This window comes from Echinops telfairi, unplaced genomic scaffold (genome assembly GCF_000313985.2).
Source record: "Echinops telfairi isolate 266 unplaced genomic scaffold, ASM31398v2 ScPeMD7_443;HRSCAF=831, whole genome shotgun sequence".
Classification (NCBI taxonomy): domain Eukaryota; kingdom Metazoa; phylum Chordata; class Mammalia; order Afrosoricida; family Tenrecidae; genus Echinops; species Echinops telfairi.
Genome location: NW_022104341.1, coordinates 59,770,784 through 59,785,285, shown reverse-complemented (window position 1 = coordinate 59,785,285; position 14,502 = coordinate 59,770,784). Strand labels below are relative to the sequence as shown.

The 14,502-nt window shown below is 44.9% G+C and overlaps 1 protein-coding gene across 5 annotated transcripts in view; it reads left to right on the top strand.

The window, feature by feature from the left end:
• Positions 1–14,502, top strand: part of DNAJC6 (DnaJ heat shock protein family (Hsp40) member C6) — a 188,463-nt gene that overhangs the window by 166,590 nt on the left and 7,371 nt on the right. For 4 of the 5 annotated variants that reach the window (XM_045291831.1, XM_045291830.1, XM_004699365.2 and 1 more), the window contains exons 13-16: positions 3,797–3,931; positions 7,167–7,235; positions 8,106–8,240; positions 12,349–12,612. In XM_045291831.1, the coding sequence (XP_045147766.1) occupies positions 3,797–3,931; positions 7,167–7,235; positions 8,106–8,240; positions 12,349–12,612 (603 nt within the window). The remainder of the gene's footprint in view (positions 1–3,796; positions 3,932–7,166; positions 7,236–8,105; positions 8,241–12,348; positions 12,613–14,502) is intronic. The other variant, XM_045291834.1, reaches the window with a different exon arrangement.

The window sequence follows — 14,502 nt, the reverse complement described above, 5'->3', positions numbered from 1 at the left end:
GGAAATGGAGGCTTAGAATGAAATTAGTCATATCAATGTATAGCTCTAGTGGCTTAGTTATTTAATTTGGCAGTGACAAAAATACCAAAATGTATGACTTTCAGGAACAGCGACTTATTTTCTCATGGTTCTGCGGGTCAAAATCCCAAACCAAGGTGTCAACCATGTTGGCTCCTTGTATGAGCCTTTCTCCTAGTTTCTGATCTTTGTGCCAGTGGCTTTTGATATTCTTTTCTTGTAGATGAGGAACCCTGGTGGCTTAGTGGTTACATGACAGGCTGTGAGCCACAAGGTCAGTGGTTTGAAACCACTACTGCTGCTCCACGGGAGAAAGATGAGGCTTTGTCCTCCATACAGAGTTGGAGCAGCGGTTCTCCACCTTTCACAGGGGTCGCCTAATACAGATATTGTCATTACGATTCATAACAGTAGCAAAATGACAGATATGAAGTAGCAACGAAAATAATGTTATGTTTGGCGGGGTCACCACAACATGAGGAACTGTATTAAAGGGCCATGGCATTAGGAAGGCTGAGAACTACTGAGTTAGAGGAAACCCACAGGGGCAGTTCTGCCTGTCCTATGGGGTGGCTGTGAGTCAGAATGGAAATGGGCTGGATGGCAGAGAGTTGGTCAGCCTGCCTCACGTGGCACCTGCCCTCCCGTCTATGTCTGTGTGTGTGTGTGTGTGTGTGTGTGTGTGTTCTGTTACTTTTGTAACTCATGGAGGAGGTTTTGACCCACCCTACTCAGTATTAACTAATGTGCTTAATATGGAGAACCCTATTTTACACAAGATCAAACCTACAGGTGAGTTTAGGATGGCAACACATTTTGAGGAGATACAATTCCGCCCATAACAGTTAGTAATTAATGGGACCAGCGTTGATAACTAGGCCGTTTGACTCCAAATCTTCCTTCAGTTTTCCTGAAATATTAGTCTTCTGAATACATTTGGCTGCACAGAATGATTGTGACAAACCAACACTACTGGCTCTCCAAAATCAATAAAAAGCTGTGTTAGGAAAGAAATCCCCCAAATCCAAGATTGCATGGTTATACTTAACAACTGTGGACCTTGTATGATTCCTGAGAGGCCCGTATACCTGGTTTTGTTTCCATGTCAGAGCAAGAATGGTCTTAAACATCAGTTAATCCTGTGCCTTAATTATAGACAGGGAAATAGAGGCCTAGATATAGTGGTTCATTGTCTGAAGACAGAGTTATTATGGTTGACTCAGGCCTAGAACTCAAGTAGTTTTACTCCCAAGAGTAGAAAGAGCACTAGGTAGATTCAAAGGCCTGGGTTTGAACCCCAGGGCCAAATTTTAGCTGTTTAATCTTATTTGAAAATGGCAAGCTCTTCTAGCTATAAAATGGAAGTAATGCATACCCATTAGTATGATTTTGGAGACAGTTTTACGCTTTTCTCTTGCGTTATTGGGCAGTTGACTTTTAGTGTATTGTAAAATGGCCCCAATGTAACATAACCCATTGCCATTGAGTGGAATTGTGTTTGATTGAGTTTTCATGGTCTGATTTATCAGCCATAGATTGCCAGGCTTTTCTTCTGATGCACCTCTGTCTGGCCTCGAATCATCAACCTTTCTTGAACTGCCAAGAACTGCCCTGGGTGTTTGTATCACCCAGGGACAAATGAACATAAGCTAGTATTAAAAGTGTACAAAGTAATGGTGAGAAGACATCAGTGTCTTTCGCTGATTGGCTTTGGGGACTCAAAACTAGCTGTGGAAGTGTTGATGCAATGTTGGGTCACAATTCCTATAAAAATCTCAGTAATGCCATTTATTGAAGGGTTAAGATTTTGTGAGTGTAAAATAACGTAAGGGATAAAAATTGTGTAGTTAAGTGTCTGAAACCCACTTGATCCTACACAAGACCTCAATGCTGATAATAAACTCACTGCCATTGAGTCAATTCTGACTCATAGTGACCCGGTAGCATAGGGTAGAACTGCCCCTGTGGGTTTCCAAGCCTGTAATGCTTTGCAGGAGGAGAGAGACCCCTCTTGCTCTCATGGAGGGACTGAATTGTTTTGAACTGCTAACCAACACTTAACCACTACGCCACCAGGGCTCCTTCTGCAGATAATTAACAGAGCATGGATTCAGTGATTGATGGCTGCAAACATGTTAGGTCATTTATCCAACCCAGAGTTTAATAGTTGGATTTATTCACTAACTTGTTTGATTCTAGTTGTCTATTCCAAATATATGCATAAGGCCGCTGTAGGTCGGAACCAATTCGATGGCACCTTACAACAACAACAACAACAACCACCCCTAGGATGACTCAGTCTAACTTCAGGAGGCTGTCAGCCCGTTCACCTGAGTTTCGTCTTGCTACAGGTTGCTGAAGGGAGTTGTGTGCCTGTCCCAGTAAAACTAACCACATTCACGACCGTCGAGGCCATTCCGACTCCTAGCAACCTTCTAGGGCAGAGTAGACGTGCCCCCGTGGGTTTGCGAGTCCACATCATGATGGGGAGAAAGTCCCATCTGTCTCGCTCAGAGCGCTGGTCTTTTCCTGCTAACCTCGTGGTTTGCAGCCTAAAGCGTATGAGGGATTAAAGACAGGCTACATCCATGCTGCTGGGCCTGTTTCCTTCACGTTGAGTTTATACATGGCAGGAGTAGGAGATGCTCTTAGGAAATGTCCTGGAGTTTGGAGTCAGAGGGCCTGATCATGAATTCCAGACTATGATTCCCTGGCCCTTGGCAGGAAACCTATCCTTTCCCGGTTTCAATTTCATCATCTGCAAAGACACTTTGTCTCATGAGGGGTGGTGAGGATCTATGGAGGCAGTCTTTACAAGAGAAGGCATAGACCCTTGAAAAGAGACGGCATAGACCCTTGAAAAGACACAATAGGAGCTGCTGTGCGTTGCTGCGGGTAACCTAGACTTCCCACTTTGCTCTTGTATTATTGCCTAAATCCTATATTCTCTCTCACCTACTTTCTAACAAGTAGTTAGAAACAGGGCTGTGTGCTGTAGAACAGGAGGCCTAATGAGAATCCAGTTTTTGTCGCTACACTTATTTCATTTTCATTCAGCTTTCCAGTGAGCCAGAGCCAACCAAACCTGGTCAACCAAACTAAACCAACCAAACCTGGCCCCTGTGGTTTCCCACTGTTCGTCTTAGTACGAGAGCCCCACAGCCTGGCTTCTGCCTACCGGTTCAGTCAACAAGCTTGTTTCAACCATGGCTCTTAAGCATGGCTTAAGGGTGCAGTCCTACACCCTTCTGTCAGTCTGTCAGTCTGTCATACTGTGGTGGCATGTGTTTCAATGATGTTGCAAGCTGTGCTGCTGGCATTTCAAATACCAGCAAGGTCAGGAGTAGGAGATGCTTTTAGACAATGTCCTGGAATTTGGAGTCAGAGGACCTGATCCTCTCGACTACTCTGGAAGCTTGACTTAGCCTGTTTCATGCCATTACAATGGCCTAAGGCCAAATTTTCACTGCAGTTGAGTTGATTTATAGGGTTGCTATGAAAGGCCAAAGAGACTCTTATTTATACAGTCTTGGGTTTATGTAACAGGTAAATCCAGGCCCCTCTATTGTCTACGAAGATGAGCGAGTTCCTGGGTGGCATCCATTCTTAGGAAGTTTTATGGGTTGGGGCTCTTTGGTTCTGTTGAGCATCCAGGGAGGCAGGCTTCATCATGATGCTTCAGGTGACTCGCCTAGGGCCTGACAGGAGTGGCAAGTCTTTGGTCTGTATCAGATGAATGAACTAGAGTCGAAAAGAATAGTTTCCCTTTGTTTCCTAGGTGCCACCTTTGACCCATTTGGAGCACCTTCGAAGCCACCAGGTCAAGATTTGCTGGGTTCTTTTCTGAACGCGTCCAGTGCATCCAGCGACCCCTTTCTCCAGCCTACGAGAAGCCCCTCGCCCACAGTGCATGGTGAGGGAGGGTTTTTTTTTAAAAAAAATCATTTTATTGGGGGCTCGTACAACTCATCACAATACATACATGCCTCCATTGTGTCAAGCACATTTGTACATTTGTTGCCATCATCATTCTCAAAACATTTTCTTTCTATACTGTGTTCATGTCTTTAAGTATCAGTAGGATAAAAAAATATCCCATGAGTGCTTTTGGAGGAGAAAGTTGCATACTGCCTCTCTCTTCTGAGATTGACAGTTCCTGTTAAAGGCTGTTTTGTCCATGGGATTTTTATTGGCTTGTTTTCAGAAGTAGATCTCCAGACATTTCTTCTCAGTTTGTCTGAGTCTGGAAGCTCTGCTGAAACCTGGCACCAGTGTTGGCCTTGCTGGTATTTGAAATGCCAGCGGCACAGCTTCCAACGTCATTGAAACACATGCCACCACAGTATGACAGACTGACAGAAGGGTGTGGGGCTGCACAGCGTTTCATTGTGACGCTTAAAGTCAGCAGAGGTTGTAGCCTACTCAACAGCAAAAACAAATGAGCAGCGCTTGTGACTGAAAGCAGAGACGAGAATGTCAGATGGATGGAAAGAGAACACCCCAGACCGGATAGGATGAGAATGTTCACACATGTGAGGAATGTGACCAGTGTCACTGGACAACTTGTGTGGAAATTGATGCATGTGTGTAAACCTCCACTGCAAACACAATAAAATACTCTGTTAAAGCATTAAACATAAAATCTCTGGGATGCCTTGCAGGACAGAAACCTGCATAATTTTGTTTCCCTTGGCTGTCTTAACATTTTTTGATAATGGGTATTTCTTTTATTTGTTTGACTGAGAGTTACATACTCCGCATCATGACATCGCATTTATTCTGTAATTACTTTAGGAGCCCTGGTAGTGGGGTGGGGTATGAGTCAGGCTGCTAGCCTCAAGGTCAGCAGTTTGAAACCACAGACCACACCACAGGAGATGAGGCTGTCTACTCCCATAAAGAGAGACAGTCTTCTAACCCTACCCTGTACCTGAGGGCCACTAGGGGTTGGAATCGACTTGATGGCAATGAGATTATTATTCTATATACCATATGAAAACACTGCCGCTTTTATTTATTGATTTTTTTAACACTGCGACTTTTAATTGGCTGGAAAATGCCTCTAATTGTAGAAGTCTTTGAAATGTGGAAAAACTATGTGTCTTAAAATTAATCAGGCACAAGACTAGCATTCCACAAAACTAGTAAATTCACAGAACACACTTGAATCTATCAGCCTTATGTTTTACAGCTGTTCTGTCCAGCCATTATCCACGATCCTCATGAGGCTGTAAAGTACTTGAAATGCAGCTGTTTGATTTGAGATATAATCTAAATATAAAATATGCACTAGATTTGAAAATGCAGTACAAAAAGAACATAATCTATTTACCACATCTTAAAATAATATTTCAAATATATTGGGTTAAATGTAATTAAAATTAATTTCACTTGTTTCTTTTGCATTCTTTAATGTAGCTACTAACAAAACAAACAACACACTCATTGCTACCAAGTTGACTTTGCTTCATAGTACCCCTCTACAGGATGTCCATCTTCAGGGACGCAGAGAGACACATCTTTCTACTAAGGAGTGGCTGGCGGGTTTGAGGTGCTGACCTTGTGATCAGAAGTCCAGTGCTTAACCATGGCACCACCAGGACTCCTCACGTAGCTGCTAGACAATCTAGAGTAATTTGTGTCGCCAACATTCCATTTCTCTATTAAGTTTGTGGAAAGAATAGTAGTCTCATCTATAAGGAAGTGCAGAAGTGTTTTATGTATGTAATACTGATTAAAGCTGGGGAACTGGAAAATTGTACACAGCTCATTCCTGATACAGAAGGCTGGGGAACAACCTTGGCTCACCCTAGGCCTAGACGGGGTGTGTGGCTGCAGTGGTCCTGAGATTGCCCACAGAACACAGTCTAGACATCAGCTTGACTTCATGGGAGTCTTGCAGTTGCAAAGGGAAAATGAGTTGTATAACAGTGATCAATGTATAATATGGCTAGAAAAGAGAAATCAATATATTAAAAACCTGAATGGGTGAGGTCATATAGTTTTTAATCTACAACTCTTCGAAGTGGGTTCTTAGATCCTCACCCTTCACCCACGCTTAGTGTTCATTTAAAAGGGTCTCCTACTTGGATGTTGGTTAACCAGGGGAGGAAGGAGGCAAAGATGCGGGTTAAGTCTTTACTCAGATACCACCTTTTCAATGGCATCTACTCTGACTGCTGTATTTCAAATCAGAACTCACGCCCTTGCCCCTAACGATTGATTTACCCCACTCTCCTTTTTCCTTCGCAAGAAGTACTTGTCATGTGCCCATTATTATCAAGCTCAGAGAATTTAGTTTAAGGTTCCTGACCCCCTTTTTTATTGCCCGCTGACTCTGTGCATGTGCAACTCTTTTAAGAAGTTGTTTTACTGTGGAAGTATATGATATTAAGAAAAATACTAGAAAAAGAAAGCTTATCGTGGGTGAAGGAGGAGGAAGAGCTTTTGCTCAGGGGGCATTGAGTTCATGGTGGTGGAAGAGTTTGGAGAGGGATAATAATCATGATTGTACAACATGAAGAGCATAATGGCACTGAATTATACATGTAAAAGTTGTTGAATTGGTGAATGTTTTATATATTTTTGCCTAAACTGAAAAAAAAGTCTTTTACATGAATACCAAGGAGTATGAGGGAAAAGAAAATGCTCTAAAATGGATTGTGGTGAAGATTGTACAGCTCTTCTTGATATGGTTGAACCATTGAATTGTATCATATGTGGATGAAGCGCAATAAAACTGTTAAAATAAAAATAAAAATAAATCACTAGGAACATTTTGCAAGAGGTGGGGGGAAAGATGAATAAGATAGTTTTTGTCTCTAAGGAACTCCCAATGTCATGAAAACACAACTCCAGGTTTGTGGATTGAGCACCTGTTATGTGGTGGATGTGGAGGTAAAATACAGGTGAGCCAAAGAAGGAACCGAAACAAAAGATACAGTTTCGGTCAAGCCACATGCAAATAGCACAGATGGAGGCACAAGACACCAAGTGCTGTGAAATGCGGTGAGACTCCAGAGAGAGGAATGGACGGCTTGGCAGGTCGTGCGGGCCTGGTAGAGATGGCGGCACTGTCCTGCACGCACTCAGGACAGTGGATTCTGAGCTCTCTCGTCCTCACAGATTTTTCTTCTCCCCATGGGCAGCTTCTAGCACACCTGCTGTGAACATTCAGCCAGACGTTTCAGGAGGCTGGGACTGGCATGCTAAACCAGGTAAAGATCGGCAAGTGATTTGGGCTACATATTTAACCAATTGCTTCACACAGCATGTTGTGAGCACGTACACAGTGCTCTTATTGCCCACCCTTGCCATTTGTGTTGCTATTTCCTGAAAATGTGTTGTGGCCCTCCTTTTCCCTTGATGACATGCTAGTATTATGCATTGTGAAACTTTCCTAAAGTGGCTGAATTCCTGCCTTGATAATAGAATCAGAGTGATCTAGGCGTGTATCCAGCTCTACCACTTTTTGACAAGCCCTGGTCATGGTTCTCTTATACGCAGATAGGGGTAATTACATACACAGATACACATACACAGATATACACACACAAATCCAAACACATAGACATTCACACAGAAACATGGACACACCCACCTACATGTACACAAACCTACACAGATCCATATAAACACACACGTACACACAGATTCACACACTATGCCACCTTCACAGCAGCTCTCTGAAGCTGTTGGTATTTCCTCTTTTTTACTAATGAGAAAAGTTTGATACTCAGGTAAGGGGCCTTAAGGAACATCCCAAGGTCACTCTGCTAGGATGTGGCAGGGCCAGAGTTCGGATCCAGCTCTGACTCCGGGCCACCTGAGCCCCTCAGAGAGCATGAAGTTAGGTTCTGTAGACAGAAGAGTTCACAGGTGTGGTCAGGAAACAGCTGGGCCTTTCTGTGTCCTGTCCCTGCTGTAGCCACCGTTCGTTCACTCAAGTCAGAGAAACAGGGACTAGCAACGTGTAATCCATGCCTAATCCTTGACCTGGTTTGTCCAGGCCAGGCGCTCTGAAATTCTGAATTTTAGAATTTAGAATTCATCATCAAATGACCACCGTGATCTTGTTTTCTTCTCAGGAGGTTTTGGAATGGGAAGCAAGTCTGCTGCCACCAGCCCAACCGGATCTTCACACGGCACTCCCACCCATCAAAATAAACCCCAGACTCTGGACCCCTTTGCTGACCTGGGGGCACTTGGGACAAACTTAGCAGGTTGGGATCCATTTAACATTTACTTGTGGCTACAGAGCTTCAAATCTAAATATTTAGTATAACAATGAATTGGAATTATTACCTGGGACCCCAAATAATGGGTATTATTAAGCTGTACTTTGAAACTTGGGACCGATCTTAAAAACAAATGAAAAAAAAGGCATCAAATTTTGGGTTGGGAACAACATTTGTCAGACCACTTATGAATGCTGCTTTTAGATTGCAATGGTCGCTTCTCGGCCTTTTGGCTAAGATCAAGTGTAGGCTAAAGCAAAAAACAAATTCACTGCTACTGAGTTGACTCATGGCGACCCTACAGGACAGGGTAGAACTGCCCCTTTGGGTTTCTATGACTGCAATTGTTTATGGGAGTAGAACGCCTTATTTTTCTCCCAGTAAGTGGCTGGCGGTTCTGAACTGCTGACCCTGCAATTAGCAGGCCAACTTGTAACCATGTCACCACCAAGGCACCTTGCACTAGCAACCTGAATAAAGCTAGAGCTGACAACAGAGTTTAGTGGCAGCAAAGGTAATGTAGGGGGCAGTAGTGGAGGCTGGTCAATGGAATAGGCGTCTGAACAAGGGCGAGCAGTCAGAAGATTTTGACTCTGAGGCAAGGGCTCTGAGAGTAAAAATTAAATTTCCAAATGATATAGCTGCAATTCAGAAGAGACTAAAAGACAGTGTCCTTCCCTTCAAGGTATTTTCATATTCAACAGTCCTAATGGACACATCACAACAGTTCCTCCTGTAGATAATTGTATGTAATTGGTCTTGTATGTGGCTTGGGTATTTGAAAAAAAAAAAAAAAGGCAAAATCCATTTCCCCTAAGTTGATTCCAATGCAGCCCTGGGGCAGAGTGGGCTACTACGTGTTGGATTACTGACTGTGCGGGCAGCCACAGCTCATAGAAAGATGAGACTTCCTACTCCGGTAAACATTATACAGTGTCAGAAACTCACAGGGCAGTAGCGCTGCTCTGACCAATTGGTTCTGTGCAAGTCAAAGTCACCTCGGTGTCAGTGCCCTGTGAGTTCATTCCCACGCATAGCGGCACCCCGTGTTACAGGGTGGAACGGCCCCATCGGAATTTTTGTTTGTTTGTTTCGTTTCCCTGTAATCTTTTCCAAAGCAGAGTGCCAGGCCTTTCTTCTGCAGCACCCTGGGTGGTTTCCAACAGTCAACCCTTCAGCTGGTTACCAAGAGCAAACTGTGCTAGGCAAGGACTTCCAAGCTCCCTAGGTGATTGTTGTGTGCAGCCAAGTGTGAGCACCCCTGCCTTAGCTTGGAAAGGGATAGCAGTGTAAAGTGTGGCTACTGCTCTGTGCTTCTCTCAGTTACCTTCACCCACAATCAGAATTGCTTAGCATGAGCGGAACAATCTAGAAGGGCAGACGTCAGAAAGTCCCCACGGATGAGCCCCCTCAGAGCAGGGTCAGCATCGGCCTGTTCAGCAGTGTGCCTGCAGCCTGGCAGGCAGAAGACACAGCACAGCACAGCAGTGCTTTATAACTGAAGGGGTCGATTCACACACATGTGAGAATATGGGCTTCGGTTTAGTACTTTAGACTTTCCACATCTACAGAGATTTTAGATAATAAATGCTTGTCGGCAGGACGAAACGATATGACACATTCCTAAAGAGTGGAAGTCCAGTGTGAAAGACGCTCAGTCTTAGTGTATGTTGACGTGTGGGTGGCAGGAGGGTGCCGCAGGGTCACAGGAAGAGTGGTTTCATGCTCTGAGTTTCCGACGGAGAGGGGACAATACCAGGCCTTAGAGGATAAGCCCTGGCGTCCCTTGCCCTATCTTCTGAGCCCACGATGCACTTGGGGAGACAGTCCTGGGGAGCGACTTCTGGAAAGGCACCGCTGAAGACTGTGGAGCATCATTCTACTGTGATGCACACAGGGTCCCCGTGCGTCAGGATCAGCCTGGTGGCAAGTGGTTGTGACATAGCAAATACCATGTGAACGTGCATTATTATTTTATATTTACTGCCTCTCAATTCAGAATTTGTGACGCACTCTCCTATCGCCATGCTATCTTTACCACCAAAGTCAAGTCATGACACAGAGTCAATTCCGGCTCACAGTGACCCTGTAGCACAGGGTAGAACTGCCCCGTGGGCTTCTGACACAGGGATAGAAAGCCCTGCCTCTCTTCCTCACTGCGCCTGGGAGTTTTGAACTGCTGACCTTGCAGCTAGTAGCCCAACACTTAACCACTAGGCCACCAGGTCTCCAGATCCTTCTCAAAGACTGGTGACTTTTTATTTCACAAACAAGGAGACTGAGGCTCAGAGAAGTGACGTTTTTCACCTAGGTTCAGAGCAGCAGGGATTCTCGATAGCATGTTTTCAGCTGTATTCCTAGTGCTCAGCACAGTGGCTGGCATATAGTAGGTGCTCAACAAATACTGATCAAATGAACATCATCTGGGCCCATGAGTGAGTCCTCGAGCTGAGACACCAAAGCTGGGGGGTCATCAACTCTAGTGACCATTAGACAGCGTTCTCAGTGGGGCTAGAAAGAGGCGGCCCAGGATCAGAACAGAAAGAAAAAGGACCTAGAGAATCCGGAGGCGTCAAAGGAAGAGTTGTGAAAGGATTTGGAACAGGATCAGTGATTAGGCAGATGGAGGATGGTGCTGCAAAGGAGCATGGGATTTGGAGGTAGGGCCCATTAGCTAGCTCTGTGATCACCAGCATGTCAGTAAACCTTTGTAGCCTTGACTGCCTCATGATTAAAGTAGAGCAGAAATACCATGTTCTTTCTAGGGGTGTTGTGTCGATCAAAGGCAGTAATGTACACAAACAACAGTTTGTAAACTCTAAAGATCCTTGGTAGTGCTGCTGGGTAAGCTTTGGACTTTTCACTGCAGGGTCAGCAGTTCAGACCCATAGCCACCCCTTGCAAGAAAGATGGAGCTCTCTGCACCCATAGAGTTACAGTCTTGGAAACCCTACATAGGGTTGATGTGAGGCTGAATTAACTTCATGGCAGTGAGCTGGGTCACGCGCTGTGAAACACTAATTCTTTTATCATTGTCATTTTGGACTCATTGCATGAAAGACCACCCCATTTCAGCTTCTTACTGCACCTCTTTAAACACAAGCCACGGCTGGTCTTCTGGGTATTTTGGTCACAACCCAGAATGTGGACCACGAGTGCTTAAAGGTTAGGAAGTTGAAATCAGGATTCTACTTGAACCCCTGGCACAAAAACAGTATTTTTTAAACCTTGAATAAGATCCTTTGTCTTCATCAAAGTTATCAGAGTATTGGCTGAGTTTGCACTCTTGCAGTGAAATCCTCGGTGTGCGAAATTGAAGCCCACTTGTGAAATTTCAAAGCCTCTTTACTTACTCTTGGGCACTAGCCATGTTTATAACAAACAATGATTGATCACACTGGTGGGCGTTTTAATAACCTCCCCATGCACGAAGTTTTTCTGTTGTATTCCTGGTCCTTGTCACTTGGTTGTTTTGACTCCATTGAAGAGACAGAACCTGCTGGGAAGTGGTGGAGGTGGTTGTGGGGAAGGCACAGTGAGAAGAGTCAGGGAGGGCTCCTGAGGCTTGGAGATGGAGTGGTCCCAGATTCAAGTCTTAGTTCTGCCACTTGCCTCTCCCCAAACTAAAAACCAAACTTGGTGCCTTGGAGTCACTGCTGACTGAGAGCAACCCTATGGGCCTGGGTAGAACTGCCCCCTGTGGGTGTCTGAGACGTAGCTCTTCATGGGAGCAGAAAGCCTCGTCTTTCTTCTGAGGAGTACCTGGTGGTTTCGAACTGCAGATCGTACAACAGTTCATAATCACTAAGGGCTCTTTAGATCACTTGCCTTTTCTGAGCTGCAGTTTGTTCATCTGAAAAAAACAGTGTGTGGTGGGGGGGTGGTGGTGGTGGCATCTATTAATAGATGCCTAAGAATGGCATTGTGGGATGAAATGAGGTGATGTATGTGCCTACAAATTGTTTAACAATTAAAACGTTAATTATTCTATCAGACAAGCCAGAGTGCACTAAAGTCATTATGAACATCTTGGAACATATGAGTTTGCGGACACTCAACTAGTTTGCCCTCCTTTCTCTCGTTTTTCCTATAGGTAGTTCTTCCTTTGCCAGCAAACCCACTACACCAACTGGATTGGGTGGAGGATTCCCGCCTCTGAGCTCACCACAGAAGGCATCTCCCCAGCCTATGGGTGGAGGCTGGCAGCAGGGTGCGGGCTACAACTGGCAACAGTCGCAGCCCAAGCCACAGCCCAGCATGCCCCACTCGTCACCTCAGAACCGACCCAACTACAACGTGAGCTTCTCAGCCATGCCCGGGGTCCAGAACGAGCGTGCAAAAGGACCTGCTAATCTGGGTAAGGGTGAGGGCACGGCACTTGGACATACAGCTGGCCTTATCTGTGTTGTCCTTCTGCCCGACTACGTCTGTCTAAGGACAGTGACAGAAAATGTTTCTGGTAGCTCTTGAGGCATTCTTACAGTTGTAGAAACAATACATGATGCCCAGTCCCGCTCCTATGCCTGGAGCCAAACCTTGGTATCCGCACACTCCCGACACTGTTTCTGTGCACACTGGGTCCAGTCTGAAGGCAGGGTTGCTCCAGTTACCACATCGCAGTCAGCACCTTGCCGGGCACTAGATGGAAGAGTTGATGAATGCGAGGGGATAAAACGTGGAAGTTGGGGTAGAACAAAAAGGTTAGGAACTTTCCAAGCACTGTTTTCAGATTTGCCCTGGGATCCTAGGTTAAGATAGAGGCGTGTGTGCATCTTGGTTATTTGATCCTTTTTATGCTCTGGTATGTCGGTATTCCAAAGACCAGCAGGACACCTCAAGTGGAGTTTTCCTCTCTTCTGAGAGCAAAGTTAACAGGGCACAAGCTGGACCAACATCTAGGACCAGGGAAATGCCTGGATGGGATTCTTGGCAAAGGATGGGAAGAAAGCCATTCGGCATAGCAGCGGTGGCTAAGCTGGGCTTTGTTGACAACGCCATCCTGGTGCATTTTACTCTTCGGTTGACCAGAAGGAAGGGAACAGAAAGCGATGAAGGAGGAACCTTTCCCCTGAAGAAGACGGGAAAGGCAGTTCAGCCCTTCCTTGTGGCAGTAGCTCCTGCGCTTGAGTGTTGCTGTGTCAAGTGCTATCCTTAGCTCTTTCCAAACATTATTTCATAAATCATCAACACTACCCCAGATGGCAGATCCAGAATCTATGGAATTGGGTAATTGCTTAAGTTTATGAAGCTTATAAGTGATACATTGGGATTTGAACTCAGACAATTTAAATCAAGGACCACGTTCTTTACAAAAAATTTTATATATAAGTATATATGTAATAATTTATAAATATAAATTATATATAACTATTTATCAATTCTACATTTCCCAACTGTTTAATGTAGTAATATCTGTCACATTATTCCTGTACAAATATCACCCCTAGTCAATGCCAAATTTCCCATCACCTTAAATAGGAACTTCCTGCTTCCCAAATAATGGCTCCCTCTCATGACCCTTGCTCTTACCCATCACACTCTGCTGGCTTTGACCTGGGTGTCATCCTTGCCTGCTCGTGGTGCTAACAGGATTGGAATTCTTTTGTTGGGGACATGTAACATCATGATTGTGCTTTGGTTAGCAGCAGGTCCTCCTTGCACAATTCCATAGAATTGTGGCTGCTTTTCCATTTATGCTTCTGGTGGGTGTGGAAAACGTATCTTCTATCAGCAGAAATATACACAGCACTTCTCTATAGAAAGCCGTGAGCAAGACGGATGAAATCCCTAGTCTTGTAACACTTACGTTTAATGTGTGCATGTATGAGTGTGTTCAGAAAGTCGTACAGTAAGGAGATGGCAAATGGATTTCAGCTCATGCTCCAGCTTTGGTTGATTGGCATTGGTACAGATGGGTCGCTGTGCTTCAGTTCTATTTTGCTTTTATGTACCACACACTTTAAAAAGTTAACTTTTCATTCTCACAAGAACTCAGTGGGGCAGGTCATATTATTGACATCACCCTCATTCTACAAAGGAGGACATTGAGACATGGAGATGGGAAGGGCTCTTGAGAAGCAGCAATAGCGTTGGGCATATGTGCCCTCTTCTGGCTCCCCTCTGGCCATGGCCCGCGCCCCATCACCTCTTCTGACACTGACTGTTCCTTCCACGCAGCTCGACAGCTGAGCGCTCACCCCCAACCAAACTGACTGCCATCGAGTCACTGCCAACTTATAGGACCGGG